This window comes from Excalfactoria chinensis, chromosome 1, assembly GCF_039878825.1.
Source record: "Excalfactoria chinensis isolate bCotChi1 chromosome 1, bCotChi1.hap2, whole genome shotgun sequence".
In the NCBI taxonomy this organism is placed as follows: domain Eukaryota; kingdom Metazoa; phylum Chordata; class Aves; order Galliformes; family Phasianidae; genus Excalfactoria; species Excalfactoria chinensis.
In genome coordinates this window covers 12,048,743-12,072,261 of record NC_092825.1, presented here as the reverse complement: position 1 = coordinate 12,072,261, position 23,519 = coordinate 12,048,743, and the positions used below count along the sequence as shown (strand labels likewise).

The 23,519-nt window shown below is 42.7% G+C and overlaps 1 protein-coding gene across 6 annotated transcripts in view; it reads left to right on the top strand.

Moving 5' to 3' along the window:
* ORC5 (origin recognition complex subunit 5) overlaps nucleotides 1-8,622 on the top strand; it is a 63,175-nt gene extending 54,553 nt beyond the window's left edge. For all 6 annotated transcript variants that reach the window (XM_072338707.1, XM_072338743.1, XM_072338749.1 and 3 more), the window contains 2 exons: nucleotides 4,684-4,796; nucleotides 6,928-8,622. In XM_072338707.1, the coding sequence (XP_072194808.1) occupies nucleotides 4,684-4,796; nucleotides 6,928-6,973 (159 nt within the window). In that variant the 3' untranslated portion in view covers nucleotides 6,974-8,622. The remainder of the gene's footprint in view (nucleotides 1-4,683; nucleotides 4,797-6,927) is intronic.
* Nucleotides 8,623-23,519: the final 14,897 nt, after the last annotated feature.

Genomic DNA, 23,519 nt, shown 5'->3' with positions numbered 1-23,519 from the left:
GTATGAAACTGTGTGTTAAAATGCAAGCATTCAGTAAAAAATATTGATTTACTTTTAGTAATTTTTATAAAAACAGGTCTGATCAGTTGCTGGCCTAAATATATGTAATTGCTATTTCTATCATTAACTTCCCATTTGTTGGTTTTCCTACCAGGACTGACACACCAAACATACTTTGGACATAATTTTGATTGAAATCATTTTGAGCAGAGGTTTTTTTCTGCTCACGTAATTCATACTGGGGTCATTGAATTCAGCTCCAGGAGACCAGTTCTGCAGTCATGGTGACTGAAATGTGCTTTCTATATAGCATCTGGGATTCAGGCTGTCTTATCGAGCAGCAGCAACTACAAGCAGCAGTGGGGTTTGAACAAGTGCACAAGTTGCATTTGTGCTTGGAAAGTTGTGTGGTGGTGGTGCTGCAGAGTACTTAGGTGCATATAGATTGTAATGATCATGAAATAATATAGTACTGTTGTCTGAGCATTATAACTTAAATTATGGAAGTTCTTAATACCTTGATTGGTTTGAGGTTGGAATCATAAAATAGGTTAAAGCTGTCAGTTTCTGAAAGTAACCCAGACTTAAGAGTTGCGGTTAATAGTACAGCAAGGTAATTAGAAATTGCAGGCTGTGGAGATGAAAAATACCTTGTAGATCATCAAGTGCATCTCTGCCAGTTTGAGAGTTGTTCCTAAAGCAGTCATTTTCAATAGGATTTTGTCTGATCCAGTTTAAAGTGTTCCACGTGGTGATATTTTAGTTGCATCTCTTATAACAGTCAACATCATTTTCTCAATTTAGTTTTATCCATTAACTTTGAGATGTGCCGCACAATTTATCCAAACTTCTTCCTGAGATGGTCTGTAATGACAGAACCAAACCAAACCCGTGTGTGTCTGTATCTCTGTTCTGAATTCAGTTGTGTTCTGCACCTCTGTTAGTGCTTTCAGGCATGCCATGTCAATAGGAAGAGCCTGGCCTTTCCCCATGGACAGCTCTCACTTCTGGAATTCTTCTTGCCCCCTCACAGCAGCGTGCTAACAAAGCCTGCCTTTGTTTCTGTGGGGGAATGATGCAAGGCCATCTGTTAGCTCAGGCTGATAGGAAAAAGGCAGCCTTTAAGGATGGCTGGTGGGTTACTCTGTGTTTTTTTTTCCAGAGGCTTGACCATGTCCATCTCCGACCAGCCAATCTTCAGGAGCATTCTGAGGGGTTGCTGCAGCAACAATTGGCCATGTATGTGTGGGTATCCCCACCTTGCAGCCAGGCCTTCAGCAGCAGGTTTCTCACTAAAATACATTCCAAAGAAAGCTCAGTCCTGCTTTATTTTAGAACACAGAAATGGCACCTATTCCTTCTTCTCTTTCAGTTAACTTTTCTTTAGATGTCCTTGTTTTTCCTGTAGAAAATTCTACTTACTTATTAGTCTTCGCTGGTATTAAATTATTGCCACGTATAACTTTAATTTTATGAATAGCTTTAAAATATTTCTCCCAACTGTAATTTCCTTTGTTCGGAAGACTCTCAGTAAATATTCTTCTTTTATGTCACCCACACATAATTCTTCTGGCTAGTTGCTAGGCTCTTCTCGCCAGATGTTTTTTTCTCAGCTTTTGTGACAATGAAATGCAGCCACTGTATGCACAGCATTTAAAAAAAAAGAAAGAAAAAGAAAAAAAAGCTTTGAACGTTTCTTTGTGCTACGAAGTATAATTAGTTTGATACTGCTTTTTTTATTTGTTCCAAATACGCTGACATATCTTCATTTAAGAATAGGTTACCTCCAAAGTTAAACATGCCCCAGGGAAGTGCCAGATGCTCAGCTAAGGGGAGCCCAAATCCCTTGTGGCAGGAAGATCGGGCCTTCTGTGACCTAGATGATATAATAACTGTTTGATGAGGAAAATCATCTTTCCCATGCATCAGATCTGGATTTATAGGTTGAGCACAAACTGCTTTCAGGGACTTAAATCCACTTGTAGCAAAACTGAATCTTCTGACAAAACAACCAGAAGTGTCTGTCACCCAGTTTTGTCGCTGGCCTATCAGTGGAAGTGCTGTACTGTATTTGTATAAAACAGGAAACAAACAAACAAACAAAAAGTTACTGCTTTCGGATGACAGAACCCTTATACAACCCTTGGTTTTGATTTTTCCTGAACCTCTTAAGAAAGCTGTGCAAACAGAGCTCTGGGTTGGTGCCCATGGATCAACATGGAGGCTCTTGCACATGTCCTCCTGAGATCCCTGCCTGTCTCTGTGTATAGAGGAGACATCTGTAGCTAAGATTCTGTAGGTCTTGAATTCTACTCCGAAGACTTGCAAGTTAGGTATTGTAGGATGTAACATTTGACTGTTGGTAGGCGGACCCGTCCCAGGGCTGCTCCCCTGAGATACGGGCCCTGGTTTTATCAGTACTGAGCCTCTTCAGAAAGAGCTGTTTCCTACCTGAATTAATTAAAAACACGCATGAATTGAAAACAGCAATTGTCTACCTCTTTCTTTTTAAGCAGTCTCAGTTTTGGAGCTCAGTGTTTAGATATTCATTTCAGTGTGATGACATTTTTATTAAGCTAAAAAAGCGGAGGACTTTTGAAAGAAATGAGTAAAATGTGGCTTGCTAAGTAACTAATTCTGACATGATCAAAAACCTTCTGTCTGGTGATACTGGGTCTGAAACATTAATGAAACTTCACATGTAGTCTGACACTATTTTGGATTTATAGTGTCAGCCTTCAGTGAGGGATTTTATACTGCTGACCTTATGTTACATATGTGGCATTTGGTGATAGCTGGAAAAAAATCAATTATGATTTGCTATTAAATCATGGCTGGAACATTTGCAATGCAACAACAAAGTCACTTGCATCCCACAAAACTGTGATAGCTCCAAGCTATCTCTGGGCTTTTGCTGGGCTCATTGGAAGCTTTTTTAGGAGCCTCCTGCAGTCCCTTCATTGGTAATTTCTGAACATGGGGCCAGCTGCAAGTGCATACCGCAGAAGTGATTAGGCAGTAATGGGGCACTGGGGTGTAAAACAGCAATTGCGACGACAGACTACTACATAATATTTCTTCACTAGCTAAATAAAGACTTTGTTGGATGAAAAGTGTAGAAAAATATGCTCTCAAACTCATGGGTATTCTAAGAAAATAAACACCTAACCAGTTTGAGATTGATTACAATTCAGTGACGAGTTCAGGGTGATTAATTATCTGCGTTTTGAGCCATGTATATAATAGCAAGTTAGTTTTCTTAAATGCTGTCAGCACTAACAATTTGTAAATCATCTGCTTCTCTTTATTGTAATTTATAGAGCTGGATTAAGTCTTTGCCTTAGTGAGCAAAGGGAGGCCTGTGTTCCTTAACCAGAGTTAGTACCTTGCAGAAAGATGACATCCTAATCATTGTTGCCTAATGCCATATGCAAGAAAGTTAAAGCTCATATAAAAGATTGCCTCATTCTTGATGCTTATTTCTTTTTCTGTTCTCCACAAGCAGATGTCATTTTCTCATATTATGTCCACATTAGGGAAAATCATTTGTACCTCCTGCAAGCCGTGTCACACATTTGAAGACAAAGTTCACTTCCAGTGGAAGAGTGGGGTTATTACTGAGTTAGGTTTTTTTAAATCGGTGCTGATACTTGTTACCTTTTATAGCAGCGTGCTTCCTTGATGTTTTGAATTGATGCTCTTTCTCGATACATTCATGCTTCAGATATTCCTTACTATATTATTATCTTTACACAGAAGCAGGTTGTAGCCTTCTGTTTTGTGGTGGTTGTTTGTTCTCTGAAAAGCAGGGCTGTGCTGAGATACCAGTTCTTGTTGCACTGAGTTGTCAGCAGCATCTTTTGCAAAGGCTAGGGAAATATTTTCTTGTTTTTTGCTTTAACTATGCACGTGCATGTGTGGTGGTAGGGCAGCAGCAGAATCACCGCAGGTTTTTTTCCTGAGGCAGAACAGCCTGACTGCATTCACTGCTGACGCCCCTTGACTGCACTTCAGTGATGCTGCAGTCGTACCTGGGAAGAAGAAGACAGTGATAAATATGCTGGTACATTGCTGTACTGGTACAATAATTGGCTGCTCTGCCAAGACACTGCATGAGTGTTTCTAGACAAATTTCTGTCCTTTCAGGCACTATTCGTTTTAAGCACATGGTCTTCAGACCTTTTCTTTCCAAGCTTGAAATTCCTTTCTTTTAGCTGGAATAGAGTGATACTATCCATCTGTTCAAAATGCGGTATGAGCTGGCACAAGAAAATTCAACTTTGAGTGTGAAAATTCAAGAGGAGGTCTTCAGGTATAAAGGAAAGAGAATCAAAGTCTGTCCTGGCTGTTGGGCAGAGATTTGGAAGATGTTCGGTTCATGCCTGCTATTCTCCCCCAAGATCTTTCTCTGATCGCAACTCCAGAATAACTTTGATATAAAGGATTTGGCTTGTCTGCCTCATTGCCTGTGCTGAAAAATGCCATGGAGAAAAGGTACAAATGTTCCTGAGTTCTCTAGTTCCAGGACTATGAGAAAATAGGTGAGAAACAAGAGTAACTTTCTGAAGCATGAGAATATTGTAACTTGGGAAGACACACTGATGACAGATAGGAAAAAAAGATGGCCTATTGCTATTCGTGTTAGCAAAAATGATTAATATTACTGATGTTTCTTGTTTGTAGATCACCTCCCTTGTGACTCTCCAGTTGTTATCCGTGGTTGGCAACAATGACCAGCTTGATGGACCCCGATACAAATGTACTGTATCTCTGGATTTCATCAGAGCTATTGCCCGGTGAGCTTACTAGAGACCCTTAGTGTTGTATGTGCCAATCTGAATGAAACTTAAAACCTGTATTTTTCCCAGTCTTTATGTTAGCTCTTTGCAGATCAGAGTGGAAATCTGTGGATGTTTTTGAAGAATGACTGAATGAGTCTTATCTACGAGAGGTGTTGAACTTGAGATAAATTTCGATCCTGTTTTGGAAAACAACTATCTTAGAGTGACAGGAGTAGGCCAAGGAACTGCTTCAGTGTGTCATAGTAACATACTGTCTTTGTGCTTAATGAAAGTCAGGAACTTCCTGTGAAAACTCTGATCTAAAACAGCAGCCCATCTTATTACCAAAGGCACATTATGGTATTTAAGTCCAAACTGATATTCAGTTCTTAGAAGTGTTATTTTACAACTTATATAAAAGCTGCCTAGGTTATAAGGAATCTTTCACATTGTCTTCTGTAGTTGATATAGACTAATTCAGTAAATCAATGTGAGTACGCCAAAGGTAGCAATTAGCTGTTCTTTCAAAGCCTTCAGTTCCAGATGCATCAGGAGAGATGGTTATAAATTACAGATAGAACTGCATGCAGTATATAGGCAACAATCCAACCGATGTGAAATTCAAACAGCATTACCTCACACATGTTGCTGCAGCCAGCTCAGTTAGCAGGTCTTGGTTAAGGAGTGTGTAACCAGAACAAAGCCCAGGAATGACACATGGCAAAAAGGAGAAAGCTTATGAAGGCCACCTCTCCTCTCTAATACGGGACTTAGAGGAGTCTGTGTTTCAGACTATATTCCCTATTCTCAGTGCACAAGTTGCTTCCTTGAGCTATGAAATGTCTGATAGTCTGGTCAGTAAACCACACAGGCACAGTGGAGCTAAGCTTCATCTGGTTCAGGCCTAGCTGGGCCATAACTGCTACCATCTCCAGGGCTTTGCTACATCAATTTGCTGTTCCCAGCAATAAAGTCACGTGTGAGTGATGCCCTGAAAAAGCTCCCACTGGTACCAAGTGCAGCATACCATCTGTTTAGCAACATGGATCACTGTGTGCAGACATCCCCATTCTCTTGCTTCTGCTCTGACTCTTACTATGAGTACAGAAACCAGATTCCAAACTGTGTTTCTGTGGAAAGCCTTATAACTAGCATTTTTCTTCAGCAATGTAAGGTAATACAAATCTAATGGTGGCATTTAATTTCCTTTAATTTTGTCATTGGATTATTAGGTAGACTCCAACGCATTTTATCTCATTAGGTATCATGGGGATTTCTGAACTTTTTCTCTGCTCAGTGTGATGTTCTGTAGAAACTTCTTGAAAAGTGGGTTACAGAATAGTGCGTGAGTAGAGAATATTAAATGATTGCAGCCTAGAAAATACGACATTCAGTCAGTTAATCTCACTTAGCATTGAGAACAGTTATTTTTGAATCGTTGAATACTTAAAAACACAAAAACCAAAAAACCTTTTAATTTTGTACTTGTCATTACATGCAGTAATTTGTGTTATTTGTTCAGGCAGTAAATCTCAAAGTCTGAGTGTTAGATTGCGTGACAGAATGAGTTTGAAGACAAAAAAAAATAATTATATGTTTTATTTTACTGCTGTTCGTTCTGCCTGCTATTAAAGTATAAAAGTATACATTAAAATCTTCTGTCCTATTGAGTAGTGTTCTCAGATTTCTCAAATTTAGCTATGAATATGGGTCAAGTAGTGTCAAGACTGAAAGAACACAGACTGCAAATGAGTGGAGATGAAGGAGTTATGTAGTACATGGTAAAACAGGTGGTTTGGAAAATGAACAAAACATTCAATAGCATAGAAGACTGCAACTTCGCATCACTAGCAGGAATATCATATTTACCATGTGAAAACATATTTACTTAGATATTTTTACTGCCTAGTGGCTGGAATCAGAATCTTTCAGTTGCTGCTAGAAAGCTGCTTTATTTTTTTCAAACTTTACAAAATTTGAATAAATAGAAGATAGGAACTTAATTAAAAATTAATTCTTGATGGCTCTTATTTGGAGGTATTACTTGATTTTGATAGCGCTGGGTCTCACGTATGTGTCTCCAAACAGGTTGAAGTCTTAGCACTGTTACGACGATTGCTCCAATATACTGTGTTTTTGTTTGTAGGACTGTGAACTTCGACATAATAAAGTACTTGTACGATTTCTTGTGAAAACAAGCTTCACAGCCATATGGACACTGTGACAATGACTAAGGCAAGCTGTGTTCATCTCTCTACTTAGCTGGCCAGAAAGAAGAGTATTTTGGCTCTTTTGGATTTGTCCAAACAGGTGCTGGCCCAGCATGGATTCTGATGAAAATATTCTGATTGGTCTGGGTAGATCTGAGCAGAGGACTATTTACCGGGGACCCTGGAGTATTTGGAAGCAATGTGTTAATTATAAACAGCAGGGTTTGAGCACAATCTGTTCTACTCTTAATGATGTTATCTTAACACTGAAATTGCCTGAAACCCATTTACTTAGGACTGCATTTTGCTCTATGAACTCTCCCCGGTGCTTTGAACATGGCAGCAGCCCTTGTTTGTATGCCCAGTCTTTTCACTTCCTCTCCACAGGAATCTTTCCAATTGCCTGCCAAAGTAGCTTTTCCTGAGGCTACCATTTTAGGGGAGTGGAGTAGCGAAATACAATAAACGTAAGAAAATATTTAAAATCAAGCTGGTATAAATGCTTTCTCTTCAGTCATTCATAGGCAGACTGTTACACTGTTATATGGAGATCACAATGATTGGGAACTCCCAATTAATCATCACACTGTCCTTTTTTCAGACCATTCATAAATGTTACTGCAAATCCATTTTTATGATGCTTGCTTTTAAAAACTCATTGATTCATGAAATTCTAACCTGATGTTGAACTTGAAACTTTTTGGTTTTTTTTCTTGCTTGAACATTTTATATTCCCTTTAAGCTCATCCATTTCTGCGGAGCACTAATTATAATGCTGTTTTAAAGAATGCAATTTAAGATACATACTGTGGTGGTTTTTGTAACAGTGTCTGTCCTGTAGAGAAGTGTGGCACAGCTGCCCTTCCATCAGAAAGGGAGAGGTTCAACAGTTGACAGAGTGTTCCTGTAATGATTGCCCAAACAAGGTGTAATAGTGAATAATCAGTGCTGTTCTGTAACAGCACTAAGCTTTGATTTTGGAAATATATGGTGGAATACACAGTAACTATATTTGTTTCCAGTTTACAAGCAGAGGAGTCCCAGCTGCTGTTATCTTTATAGAGTATTGAAATCCACTGGCCCACTTAAGGATTATTGCCTTCAAGGATTATTGCCTTCATAAATCTAAAGTTTCTGTCACCATCTTGAAGACTCGGGGCCCCACAGCCTTTTATTTGGGTATTTTGTTCCTGAATGCTTGCCATGTGTTGACTGTTAGGGATTTCTAAAAGGAAAAATACACCCTCCTGTTGATACTGGAGATGGTCAAATCCCCTGAACGTGTGTAGCTCTTACTCATTGTTTGTTTCAATTGTGAACATGTAGCCAGGCTTCTGCTTCTGGATTTGGACTCAGATGAAAGAGTTCCAGGTGAATCTAAGCAACAAAAGCATCCTTCTGGCCAAGCTGTCATTTCCCTCCTCAGGAGAATGTGAAAGAGCAGCACTGAGTCATCTCTGTGATCCGTTTTCCTTCCGACTGCTGAGCTACATCAAACCCTGCACCTGTCCATGAGGTGGCAACATTTGTCACGCTTGCTGAAGTGAATGGATGCAAATACATGACCTGTTTCAAAATGTTTATTGCCTACTTTTGTTTTTACTAATAAAAATGTATACAAGTTGTTCTTGGCACTAAACTTTACAGTTACTTCTTTTTTTTGGATCTTGTGATGGGCTGAGCTGAGCTCTTGTGCTTGGCCAGACTACCAAGGGCTGAAAATTGGTGAAGGAAGTTTGAGCTGTTACTACCAGCCCATTCAGAGAAACAGCCATGCATCATAGCTTTTCCAGACATCTGACATGGATTACACTTGGATGTATGAAACATAATGTGATTGATGCTAATTTATGAAGTCCTGTGACTCTTTGAGTCACAATACTTGGAAAATTCTGCAGCTGACCTTGTTTACAGCTTTCAACAAAGGGAGACGGGGCCGTACTGCTGGAGAGGGACAGCGCCAGCTTATGAAAGTCCTGCTTAGTGGTTGCCAGAATGGCTGAAAACCAGAGCACCTACCAAGTCAGTACTCTAAGAAGCACTTCTTCGGAAAGCTTTACTACCAACAGTATGTTCTGAATAGTATAACACTTCAAATGACCCTGCATGAAAAATAATCAGAAATACTCAAATAGTTCCAGAGGATGCATGCAAACAGAATACCAAGAGAACATGGAATACATCCTACCTGAGCATAAGGATGTGTAAGAAAACTTTGTCATCTTGGAGTCAGGCAGTGTTTATATCTAATAACCTACCAGAAGGAAATGAGTAGGATTTTTACCACTTGGACTAATACCTGATCATTTCAGGAATGTTTTTAATGCTGTTGATGATGTACATTGATAGAAGATGCAAAGTCTAAGGTTTCAAACAGAAAAAGAAAAAACAAGCATAATGGTGTATGGATAAATCAATTCCAAAAGCTTAGTATTTTTAACTGTATGAATACATAAACACACATAGGCACTTGTAATCGTACATAATGATATGCAAAGTATTACTTGTTTTAAAGTCAAAATTCAGTTGGATATTATAAATCAACATGGATGAATGATGTTTCTTTTTTCGTTGTTGCCATAGAGATCAAGAGCAGAACCAGTTGAGGACTTAATTTCTTATAGGTGCTAGGCAATACACAGGCAGTATACATGGAAAATACTAAACATGCTATGTTTCAGATGTTTGAATGTGGGACAAAACCAAGTAAGTTCTGATTCAGGTTGCTGCTGGAAAGGTGTTCCATTAGTACTGCAGCCAATGCATTCATTTGGTTGTCCAGCCTTATCTGTAAACCCACTGATCCCAGATAGAAGACCAGACTGTCAGAACTACCAAACTCCCTTTTTAGGACACAAATAATGGGTGATACTAAGTATTGGCCTTAGAAAATAAGCTCTGAGAAAACGTAATGCTGGAAATATGTTTTGTAATGCAGTTTCTTCCCTGATAGCTTGATGATCATTGACAGTGTAAATCTGGAGGCTGAGTCTATGAATAGTTGTGGGATGTAGTTAATTTGACTGAAACAAAGTTACCTGGAGAAGAAGTATTTACTGGGGATCCCTTACCCAAAACTGCTGTCCTTTCACTGAATGCACTTCTGCGACCTTTTGAAAGATTCCTATCAAGTGATATAAAAGTTGAAGCTGAATCAGCAGAATGAGAATGAGCGAGGTGGCTGAGGTGTGGATGATGGATGTAAGCTATAACTATGCTGATGATGGATAGTGGGATTTATTCTAACAAACTAGAAATACCTCTATATATTCATATCAGTGAGTTTATAAATTACTGCTGAGTTTCCTATTATGTACCCTAGCAATATTTCAGTTTAAGACCCCATTTGTGTGGGCAAAGTCTTGGGCTTCAGCCTCCCCGGGGCTAGAATTGCACTCATCCTACAGGTGAGTTTGAGAGCTTCATCAACAGCTGCATTTTCATACCAATAGCCTAGAGATTTTTAAGAGTCTTCTAAGAGTGCATCCTCGTGTAGTGTGAAGAAAATTTATTCTTTTTTGACAGTGATTTACCTCATTGTGCTTCTCCCAGAACTCGCTGTGCCGACCATAATAATCCCTGTGGCTCTTCTCTTATTATTTGTTAGTTAAAAGAGGTGAGTTGGTTATTTGAACATTTTCTGACTGCTGCTGCTGCTGTACACCATGATTTACATATGTGAGCGTAGATCCATTTTTTCCTCGGTGAAATTTTTCCAGCATCCAAGTAGATCTGCCAAGCCCATTCAGGCACTACCTGCTTCCCTCTAACTGGAACAGACAGCCATGCCAGGAAAATAGTGTGAAGGATGGGATTCCCAGCAGGAACGTAGGAGATATTACATGTCTGTGACCTGTAAGCAAAACACAGACGGTTGAATATCCCAGGATTAGATATTCCCTCTGCTCCTCCGTTGGCAGAGGTAGCACAGAAGAGCAAGGAACAGCAGGTTCTTAGGGATTGCCTGGAGTTAGGCATGCAATGTGCTTCAGTCTGCCCAGTCTGGAAACAGAAGATTTCTTCCATCCAGGGTTTGATGCTACTGACATGACAATAACTTCTGGTTTCTCGACATCAGTGCCTTTTTCTGCTGTAACAAACAGTTGGAAATCATACTGCTTGTTGTTCAACATTGGCAATACATCAGCCATATGTTTGAAAACACACATATTTGTGAATATTTGGGTTTCTAGTATTAAGAAGATTACAAGTAAGACCAAGGCGATTTGTTGAGCAGCCTGTGCCCATTCATGTTTCCATGCTATTTAGGTTAACTGATAGGAATAATAGGAATATTAGGAAGATGACAGGCCATCTTTGAGAAACAGTGATGCACAAAGTAGCATAGGTGGCATAGAAAAAGGGCAGTCCAGAGCACCAGGAAGTGTCCCTAACTCTTCTGCTTGGTTCAGAGCCTTCATTGAGCTGGCAAAATGGGCAGCCTGCAGTGGGCCGCCTGTACTGTGGGTGCACGTTGTTGGAGCATCCTGTCGTCTCATTATGTCCCTTGTCCTGCCAGCACTTGTGTGGCTGTTCATGAGTGATGACTGGAGACTCAAGGGCAGGTGTTCAGCTTCAGCAATGTTGTTTTTTCCAAAGTTTGATTAAGCGCATTGTGCCATGATGACTGTGTAGCTGGTTGTCTTGTTGTTGACGTTTATTCTACAAGTCTGTTGGATTTTGATGAAATGTTGATGAAAAACAAATGGCTCATCATCAGGGAGTTGGTCTATGTGACCTTTAAAGGTCTCTTCCAACTCAGTTGATTCCATGATTCCGTGATCTTCAAAGGGGACCTGTGCTGATACTGCCCTGCAGCTCCGGAGGTTCTGAATTGCAGACACCTGGAAGAATGCCCGTCCCATTATCTCCCAGTAATGCTTCCCATGGGCTTTTTATTGTTCTCTAAGGATGCAGTTCAAAAAGAAAAAACAAAAAAGAAAAAACAACAACAAAAAGGGCAAATAGCTGTGAATCCAGCTACAATTCAGGAGTTTCAGAGAGCTGAGTGTAAGTACCGCCAGAAGGGCACAGTGTTGCTGCCACAACAGACCTTGGAGGTCCTTCCCTCCCAGAGCTTCCTCCTGCAGTGACATGAGCACTTCCACTTCACTTGGCCTGGGCTGCAGGTGTGTGCCGTAACCTGAAATAGCTTCCCCTGCATCACTGTTACTTCAGGCATGCTAGAATGCATGTGGTGCTATCGCTGGGGACCTATGTGTGCTCCCTCAGCATGTTCTTACCCAGGCTCACCCAGTCTCAAGAATAGGGGTTTATGGTTGATGGTGATAGAAGTAAATGGGATGTTTGTGCGAATGGCCAGTTTTCTGCTAAGTGTTCTCCTCAGTGACCCCTCCACCACTCACCACCCACATTTAAAATGAGAACGCACACTCTGTGATTCGATCTTGATGGTCTGTGCATAACCCAGCTGTGCACTCAATTCTTTTGTTCTCATCTTCAATACCTTCTCCAAAGCACGGGAGTAACAGAACTTTTCAATGGATGAAATGATCACGACATTTTTTGTATCAGTATCAAAAAAAGAAGACAGCAGCTTTAGTTTTCCATCATACAATTAGCCAAGTCTTTAGGCTAAAGTTCCTTTACCCTCGAGATAGAAATTGTGCTAAGGCTGACACAGCCATTATAGGATAAATTGTTTATTTTTTGCAAAATTCTGAGAATTGCATCACAGAATCACAGAATGGCCCAGGTTGGAAGGGACTCAAGGACCATGAATCTCCAACCCCCCACACCACAGGCAGGGCCACCAACCTCCACATTCAAACCAGGCTGCCCAGGGCCCCATCCAACCTGGCCCTGAGCACCTCTAGGGATGGGGCGTCCACAGCCTCTCAGGGCAGCCTGTTCCGGCACCTCACCACTCTCATAGTAAAGAACTTCCCCCTGATATCCAACCTAAATCTTTCCTCATTCAACTTAAAACCATTTCCCCTTGTCCTGCTGTTAGCTACCCTTTCAAAGAGTTGGCTCCCCTCCTGTTTATAGGCTCCCTTTAGGTACTGAAAGGCTGCAATGAGGTCACTGTGCAGCCTTCTTTTCTCCAGGCTGGACAAGCACAGCTCCCTCAGCCTGTCTTTGTAGGGGACATGCCCTAGCCCCTTGATCACCTTTGTGGCAAAATCAGATACTCTTCATTATAGCCACTGCTGCTCATGGCATCTTTAACACTGAATAGCATCCACATCCTCTCCTGTGGTTATTTTTCATGTAGAATGAATACTTTTGGTGGCAGCCTTCTACTTTCTCCTATGCACCTTCTTCAAAAATCAGACCTGTGAGGGGACGAGCCTGCCTGGTTCACTTGGGAAGCATTTGCAGAAATAAATTAATCTGTTCACTAAAATAAAAGTCCCTTAAGTCCCAATTACAGAGAGCTGCTTAAGCGTGCGGCACAACTCCATGAATCTTTGGTGCTGAAGGCAATTAAGTGCGTGAGCGTAGACAGCTGTTGTCCATCAGCAACTGAGAACAGCACATCCATCAGAACAGAGCCCTGTCTCTGCTTGCACAGCCAAAGAGATGCAGGGATACTGGAGGTCAGATGGTGCTGTGCTTGGTGGACTATTTCCTTTGCAATATCCTATCCTGGAAAGAGGGGGTGCTGATAGAGTGCAGTAAGATCATGAATTTTGAATGATGCTCTCAGTAAAGGATGGAGTCGTGATGATCCAGAGTTGTGGCTGCTGTTGGAGCTGTTGCAGCCTCCTTCAGGCTGCTGTCTTTGTTGCTGCCCAAAATAGTGAATCCAGCAGGTCGTGGGGATCCAGATCACTGTGTAGGATTGACCCGTTCTTTACTCAGCATGTTTAAATGGCAGGAGAAAATCTGCCTCAATGGAGACCGGGATAACCCTTTGCAGGTTGTACATAGCAGTCCTCGCTCATTAAAAACGGGCATTTCTGCATGGAATCAGTAAGAACATGTAGGCTGCTTTAAGGGTTCCAACTTCAGCTGCTGGGAAAGTCATTCTTTTATTTTTAGTAGGTTAAGGAGCATCATTTTTCTGCTAACCTTTTCTCTTTTGAATCCTTTTCTACAGATGCCTTCCAGAAGTCTTTGGATGTTTGATATGTTACTATAGATATATAGTAAAATTCTGACAGTTTTCTTATTGCTCAAAACCTGCGGTTTCCTGCAGAGACCTTTTCTTTGCTGCAGCCTCATTGCCAAGTTGTCAGAGCATTAATTAAACCAGAAGAATAAGGCATTGCGTGTCATTTCCTATACTGGATGCCTCCATGTCAGGGACACATCTCCATGGCAAGAACCTGTACGTACACACAGAATAAACCTGGCAACAGTACAAAAGCTCACACAGGCTTTTGAGTGAAAAACGTGGCAGAAGAAAATATGGAATTTAAAGACAAATGAAGTGTTTGCTGGATGCTTAATTTCTTAAGCAGGAATGGGATGGTTTCATTTGGATACCGCGTGTATTCCAGTGTTATTTTTAGTCTCCATATTTCAGATGTATTAGATAAGTATTGCCTCAAACCTTAAAAGGCTTCTCATTTTAAAACCCCTCATTCATTACAGGTGACGGGGTGCTCCTTTGTGGGATTACAGGTTCTCTGTGCAGGCACATAAAGTTATGTGGAATGAAACTTCATTCCGCATAAACTACCAGTAATTTTCATGTGTTCCATTTGGCTGCATGACTCAAAATGTCTTCATTTTGCATGTTATGCATCACCTCGCAATTTTATGTATGTTTACTTTGCTGTTTAGGAGCCAGAAAATACAGCACACGTGTTGATGCTTTTCCTGCAATAAAACACTGATAGTGTAATTGCAGCCCCCTGCTTGCCAGCACCACAGGCAGAGCCACAGTGTTAGAGAAACGGGAGCCTTCTTCATTTCTCTCACATTTTGGGGCTGTGGTTCTTATAGTGATGGACTTTGTGACTCTTCACAAGGTTCATTTATTCACAGCTGCCTGAGATCCAAGTATCCCATAAAATTACATACGTATTTACTTGTATGCATAGGGGCTGCTCTGAAAGTAATGCCTTCTACTTTGTTACACTGGCCCATGATGTCAGAGGCAGATGTTGGTGGTATGGCAGTAGAGGCTGAACCTTCCCACCAGCATCCCATTACGTGTTGTTGCTGTGTGACAGATGGCAGCAGAGGGACAGTCTGACAGGATGGCGTCTGACATGGAAGTGCAGATGGAGCAAAGATGTGCCATTGAATGCCTCACTGACATTCAGCAGTTCTTGCTGATCTTTTATGGAAACCAACCAGTGGACGTGAGCATAGTGAGATGGTGGGTGGTGCACTTCAGCAGCAGTAACAGCGACATGCACGCTCTTGTTCATCACTGGTGAAAATGCATAGCTAATGGTGGTGACTGTGTTGACAAATGGTGTTTTGGAGCTGAGAATTTGCTCTATCAAATGGAATTATTGTGCTCTTTGTTGTAGTTTCTATGGAAATAAATAGGAGGCATTACTTTTGGAGCAACCCACATGCATACATACTTGAAAGCAAAAAGATGTTTTGTTATGAGGACTGTAGGATAAGGAGGCGATACCTGGAGTTCTATCCTTAAAACTCATGGGCACATGGGGATCTCCCTGTCTCCTCACCATGCACAGAGCAATTCCTGCTGATCACTTGCAAAGACTCTCCAGGTAGGAGGAACCTTTCAGTAGGCTGCACCTGGCTGTGCCACCAAGGCTGTGGCTTTGAGAAGAGGGACAGAGATAGTGTCTGTCTTTAACAGATGTTGTCATGCTCATGGGCAGAGCCCATATGTGTTGCTGATTCCTGAACATGGCTCAGCCTTTGCTCCTCCTGCAGGTACACAGTCTGGGTGATGCAGTCCAGCCACACTTAGAGAACTTTTGGCTTCTATAACGTGACAACAGCATGGCTGCAGGTGTGGCATGGTCCTGCAGGTGGCCAGAAGCAGTGGCTGTGCTGCCCACAGCTCCTGTGCAGCATATGCACCATGTTCCTCTACTCTCAGCGTCTTGACTGTCACTGCTATTTCAGATGTGTGTGCAGAAGCACTATGTTGGTGCCAGTCGCAGAGTTTCACTTCAGCAGAGCATTTTCACGCCTCTTTACCTAAGATATGTACAAAACCATCACCCATAAGATATCTCTCATGACTCCTGTCTCACCGCTTGCCATGTAGTTGGCACTAAGACATCAGAGACAGTGACTGAGGCTGTAAGTGGAGCTGGGCGGTGAGGAAGACATATCCCAGAGTCTGGCAGCTGCCTGAAGGCCTCAGGGAGGCACCCTCTCACACACAGGGTCACAACCTTGTACAAGTTGAGGTTGGAAAAGACAACTAAGGTCATCTAGTCCAACCATCACTCACCATACCTTCTAACCCATGTTCCTAAGAGTGATAGCTACCCTTTTCTTGAACACCTCCAGGGACAGTGACTCCAGCACCTCCCTGGGCAGCCTGTCCCAATGCTCCACCACTCCTTCTGAGAAGAAATTTTCCCTAATATTCAACCTGATGTAGAAGATGCTGTGTGTCTTCAGACTGTCCCAGGCATAGATGTTGCCCGTGGACATGGTGGCACGAAGAGCTGGAAGCACAACGATGGTGACAAGGTTGAGGGCACAGATGATTTGCCCCACAGCAGCCTGGCAGCCATGGTTTGGGTTTGGAGCAAGGAGGAGGTGTCTAAAAGTGGGAGCAGGAATAACCACGAGATTGTGGTGAAAAGCACCAGAAGGATGCTGTGATCTGAAGAGTTGCCCCAGGTGAGGAGCAGGACTGAGCCCTCTCCCATAGCTGTGGTGATGCTCAATGTCCCGGTTCCCTCCCCTTCTCTCCCCTGCAGCACCCTCACCATCACTCAAGCAAGATTTCTCCTCTAAAAACTGTTCTTTAAAATAATTTCTGATGAATAGCATTAATTCCCTAAGAGAAGAACACTCTAGATTGCCTAGCTGCAAACATCTTTTATTCATGAGCAGCATGCGCTGTACGTTCACTCCCTAACTCGAGTCTCAGGCATTATTTCAGGAAGAAGAAAGCAAATCTTTAGCATCTTAGGCTTGTGAACAATCACAAAATGTATAATGAAGTAGCAACACCTCCCAGAGGCAATAACCTGCTGAAAGATTACAAGCCTTTATAGTCAATGGGCATTTAAAAGACGCAATGGGCAACCAACAGAACTTTGTTATTAAATCATTACTTTTTTGTACACCTTCAAAGCTCTCCGTGATTTTCCAAAGGATGATAAAGTACCATCCTTGTGTTGTAGGTGCTGGAGAACTTTCTTCCTTCTCCCTGTGTGCGTAGGGTGAAGTCTTTATTTGCTGGGAGTCCCAAGAAGAAGTGCATGAAGGATGGATGCTAAGATTTCAAGTCAACCTCTAAGATTAAAACAAGCTATTTCTCAAGTCTATTACTTTTAAATACAGGTGAAATGGAGAGCCTGAGGGGGTGCAGAAGTTAAATCATCAATTTAATCCCGTTTCTTCATGAAGAAGTGAAGCAGCAGCACAAGTGGAAATACCTGCTGCTGCAGCCTACCTGAGGCCTAGTAGGGTTGGCCAATAAGTGTGTTTGGTCATCATATGAGTTAGTTCTTGTTGCTGGGATTTTAGCTTTGATTTCTCATTATAAGCTTCTGGAATGATGAGGATTAACAGCACTTAAGGGGCAGATCCAAAGACTTCATCTCACTGGTGGCTCAGGAGGGGCCCATATATACACCTAAGGTTAATGGTACAAGAGCTTCCCTTTGTAGCTTGATCTTCAAAAACGCAATTGACCTTTTCACAGCTTAATTAGGGATGAATTTATAAAGATATGTCTTAATGTTTGACCCCAATCTGTTTTGTGTGCCCTGGTTCAGTCAGTCCTATAAGTAATACAGCTTCCTGTCAGCAAAAGGAAAGGAGAGATTTGTTCAAATATCCATCGTCAGCAGCACAACAGAGATGGCTCAAGCTGGGGCTCTAACTGGGGCTGACTGGAGGGCTCAGATCAGCTGCACAAAGCTGACCAAAGCTTTCTGGTTTTCAGCTTTGCTATTCAGCTCCCATTAGTCCTGCTTTTGAACCCGCCAGTACTTTAACAACTCTTTGATCCCAAGGTGACATTTTTCTTCCAGCTACTATTGCTCCATCAAGGGTAAGCCTGCACTCTTGTGCCCAACAAATGTGGTAGTCACTCTTGCTGGTGAGAGAATGCAAGAGAAGGTCTCAGACAAGAGCCACCCTAACAAATACACTGTGCCTGGGGAATATCAGCTCTTGGGGGCACCTGTAGTCTTAGCACTCTTGCTGTGTGTTGAGAAGCCCCACATGAGCATCTCATCAAGCTAATCCAAAAGGAAAGGGCTCAACTCCATGACACTTGGTGAGTCATCTCCTCTTGCTAGTGGGTTCCCACTCCCTAGGATATACACTTCCATCATTTGCTTTCTACCACTTTCAGAATAGGCCTTCCCCTCTGGGATCCAAAAGCTAACCCAGCAAAACATCTGGGGAGCTGTTTGCCTTCCCCCAAGGCAAGAAGGGCTGATGAGCACCATGACTGTCAAAAGAGGAGAGGAGGAGTTCTCAGGTCTGACTTTGAGCAAGGACAGGGGAGCAGGGCAAGGACTGGCAGCATGTTCTTTTGTACCTACAAGCTATTAGATCAGTCTGGCTTTTCTCGAAATCACATCCTGAATATGTGCAGCCCCTTGCAGACTGATGTTCCTTGCATTTGGCCTCTGCCACAGTTTGTGCTCTCCTGGACAGTGTTAGTAGATGGAAATGCTATTTTAAAAGTGTGACTTAACTATCCTCCTATCCATGCAAAGGGGACACTCTGTGGTCAAGCTTGGGGTATTTTCTTAAGGTGCTGTGCAGAAGCTTAGGCTGCAACAAACAGTGCTGTGCAAATGCCAAAGTTATTAAACCTGCCCTTTTCATGAGCATTAAATTAATTGACAACATATTTTTTTTAAATCACACTCTAATCTCTCAGAGAACAGAGCCTCTGCTTAGAGATAGCGTTCCAAGGAGAATCAGCCACCAAACGAGGCATCCTCTTGATTTATAGCTGCAGCAGCATGAATTTCATATAACATGATAATACCCTATAAAGTCTCAGAGCTGCACACTGAGTCCTGCATAGATAACTGGTTGAGCAGTACACGAAGTCAGGACACGATAATAATGTCTTTCCATCAGCATGAAACGATGCTATTTGGGATGCCACGCTTCTTGGATGTGGGAGCAGTAATCCCATTATCAGTCATCACCAATAAACGACACCGCTGTAGATATCCGTTTGCTAGGTGATACACAGAAGCTATTAGGAAGCTGCCTAGCCAGCATGCTGAGCTTTCACCAGCTATTTCTTTGCAGATTGCCTCTACAGATAGCTGCCCATCCGCAGATATGTTTTATCACTACAAAGAAGAGGGTTCTTACTTCGTGGTGACTTGGTTATTATTTCCAGCCACCAGTTGTACTTCAGCAGGGATTGGGGCATCCCCTGCCAGGTCTCAGGGCCACCTCCTGGAGGGTGCTGGTCTCTGCTCTGAGACCCTCCAGAGGCAGAAATCCAGCCCAGTGTTGTAGGTGCAATAATGACTGCATCTCTGGTAGGGGGGTTGGAGCATGGCAAGGAACAGCTGTGAGAGCTGACATAAATTGTTGGAGAGGTCTCTGGAACTGTAGACAAGTAACTCCCAGCTGACAGTTCCAAGCAAACAGATGAGTTTTCATCATCTTCACACCTTAGTCCAACCCCTCCCGATATGGTGCACTTTTTGATTGCACTACGCTATTTTACAGCTTGCATGAAATATTTAGGGCTTTAAATTTACACAGTCATGAGACGCGTCCCGGTGCAGAACATCCTACACTGCAGACACAAGAGCTGTATGATTACATACTCACACAAAGTTGTATTAGTGGGAGAAAGGTCATTTTATTCCGGCACATGGTCAGAAATTATTTTTATAATTAAAATAGAGAACGAATTTCTTTAATTAGATACAGCCACAAATGAATGAACCACTCGGGCTGCACATGCTGGGACTGCAGTTGTGCAGAGCCAGGCTGTTCACCTCCCCAGGCTCAGAACATAGGCTAACACAGCAAGACAGACTGAGGGAAAGCCTCGATTCTGCTGCTTATCTCTCTGTCCATCCATGTTTTATATCTATTCATACTCACTTCAGCCCTTTAGGAGCAGCCTAAGGTTCTGCTTCATGGCACTTCTTGGCTGCCCAGGACACTTCACAGCCCTCAGCCCCAGGCAGCTCAGTGGAAGCACAGGGGTGCACAACAGGCACAGATCAGCTCTGGAAAGCAGGATGGGATGTTCACCAAACCATCCCATCTGTTTTTTGTCTTGGTGAGAAGTTACTGTGAAAGTGGGAGCTTTCCTCATGGCAGGTGGGCTCTTGCACTTTGCTCACTACATTTCCCCACATTCACAATGTGCACGTGAATGACAGAATGATAGAATGGTTGAGGAAGGATCATCAGGTTTCAGCTTCTCTGCCACAGGCAGAGTTGCCTGCCATTAGATCAGGCTGCCCAGCACTGCATCCAATCTGGCCTTAAACACCTCCAGAGATGGGGCATCCACAGCCTCTCTGGGCAGCCTCTGACAGCTTCTCACCACTCCCTCATTGAAGAACTCCCTCTGATGTCTAATCCAAATCTCCCTTCTTTAAGTATTAAACCATTCCCTCTTGTCCTATTATTATCTATCCATGTTAGAAATTTCCCTCATGTTTATAATCTCCCTTTCAATATTGGAAAGCCACAATAGGGTTTCCCCATAGCCTTCTCTTCTACAGAATGAACAACCCTGGATCCTGTCTTCAGAGGAGAAGTGCTTCAGCTTTCCAGTCATCTCTGTAGCCCCCTTCTGGACTCTCTCTAACAGCTCTACATCTTTCCTGTGCTGGGGACCCCAGGCCTGAATGCAGATGGGGTCTCACAGGGGCAGAGCAGGGAGAGACGATCACCTCCCTGTCCCTGCTGGCCACTCCTCTTTTGTTGCAGCCCAAGGTACTGCTGGTCTTCCAGGCTGCAAGTGCACACTGCTGGCTCAGGTTAAGCACAAACATTTACCCACATACTCCACATCCTGAAGAGACTTGGAGAATTGGTGCTCTTACCATCAGTTTTGCAGCATTTTGTGCAGGGATCTCAGAATGCAGCTCCTAGCAGCAGCTCAATGAGGAAACGATTTCCTGGCCCACCTCAGTGCTATGAGCACTCAGAGAAGCAGATAGGCCAGCGTATGTAAATCAGGGAGAAGCATTTTGCAGAAGGAGGTGGAAATGGGTTTTGTGTCCTCCTGGACACCCACATGGCAGCATTTCCTTCAGCCACGTCTCACAGGATGCCGTCCTGCCGAGGCCTGTGAGACAGCAGCAGGAACAGCTGCCGAAGATCCTGCTGCGCTGTGAGCAGTGCATCTTTTTATCCTATTACACATCCACCTTTCCCCTGACCACGCTGCCTTCTCTTACTAGGCGGGAGCACTGATGCTGAGTGAATGTCCTTTTTGATTGGGAAATGAAGGTTGTGATTCCCTCTGAGTGGGCAGCACCAGAGGCCCCCCAGCTCCCGGTGTAGCTCCTCACTGCTGTTTGCTCCTCTAAACCTTGCACTGGACACCTTCTGTGTTGACCCAATGAATTCCTGTGTCACTTTTCAAGTGACTTTAGAAAAAAAACCTGCAGTTGCCAATCGCTTAAAAATACAGATGGGATCAAAGTTCTGTTTGCCATGAGTTTAATAATTACCTCAGTGGTGTGAGGCTGGGCCCAGAGACACAAAAGCCTGTCCCGTCCCATTTGCCATACTGTGTATTTAGATGGCATTGGCTCACGACTTCAGTCACTGCTTACAAATATTGGCCTGGGAGGTCACGATAGATCAAAATAAGGGTTGTCATCAGGAAAGAGGAGATGGAGGAATCCCACAAAACTGACTCTAATCTGTGCAGAAGACGTGAAAATGGTCCTTTGTATTAAACAGCTGGTAGAACTGAGCATCTCCTGCAATGTTTTTTCTCCTTTGTGACGTATCAAGAGAAGGATTTACAGTTATCTGAGCCTAAGGATTCACTACGGTACGATTTTTGAATGCAACCTACAGAGCACTAAAAAGGGGTGAAACCAAGGTCACTATTTAACTCACAGATCAATAAATCTTTTCCATCCTTGAACTGTAATGTCAGATGTGATTGCCTAAAATTTCCTCTCACCATATCCCAATATGTATCCTTTATAGTTATATTCTCCTCTCAGGGCACAAACTGCACGCACATCCCCTCAACCAGACTTAGCAACTGTGTGCACAAATTCTTTTATTTGGGGCTAAAAGCATACTCAGATTTCAACATATGCAAATAAATAAAAATGTTCTGATTTTAAACATCCTTGCATTTCTTATTGCTATTGCAGTCATTATTCTGCAACACTTTTGTTTCTTAATCAAAATAAAATCTTTGCCTAAACTCCTTATTTGCAGTGACACCACAATGTTAACATCTTTGTAATTCAAATAAGCGTGATCTTCTATAAGAAATTCAGGGGGAAAATATGCAACCTGACAGAACAGCATGAAGCTCCCCTATGAAAATCCTGTGAGGAAGTGTCTACATATCTCAGAGTAAAATCAAAGGAAGCCATTAAAAAGGAGCACGTTGTCTAAAATGTGTTGAAATGAGACGTGGATTTATTCTCTCCCGAGGTAAAAACCTGTACAACTTTGGGTTTACAACCCATAAATTATCAAGTCATTTCTCACTATTGGAATAAATAACATCTATAAGCGTCTTCATCCACACATCAACTGAAGATGGAGAGAGCTAAATTTACAAAACATTGAATCAGGAGGTAGGTAAGACTCAACAAGCAGCACAGAACCCTTGGCCCTCAGGAAACGTTGTGGCCAATCAGCTGTTGTTCAGCTTTCCAAGAAGTCTCTGCCAGAAGCCTCCAGACTTGGAGTAGGCATGGATGCAGCCAGGGGATAAATGCTGGCAACCATGGTGGAGCCCCTCAGACCTCCATGAGCTCTCCTGGGCAGTGAGCTCTTGGTTTGGCCACACTGCTGGGATGAAGTCTGGGGTGTTTTGGGGGGCTTCTGAATGAAGGCTCCAGCCTGACACTGGGCTGTGTCACTTCTCATTTCCTTCCTGCTGTCCATCCTTTCTGACAGCACCTCCTATTTTGGATAAATCAATGCTCAGGAAAGGTCAAGCAAGCTGGGATTTTTCCCACATGTCTCAGCAGAGAGGTGGGTGCCCATGGAGCTGCACTAGAGGAAATTCACACAAGTATTTCAGAACAGGATACTTGGGAGCCTTATCCCATATTCCTTTCAGTTACATCCCATGACAATTAGATTAGATCTGAAGAAGTTTTTACACCAAGGGTGGTGAGGCACTGGAACAGGTTGCCCAGAGAGGTGGTGGATGTCCTGTCCTTGGAGACATTCAGCATCAGGCTGGACAGGGCTCAGAGCAACCTGATCGAGCTGTAGGTGTCCC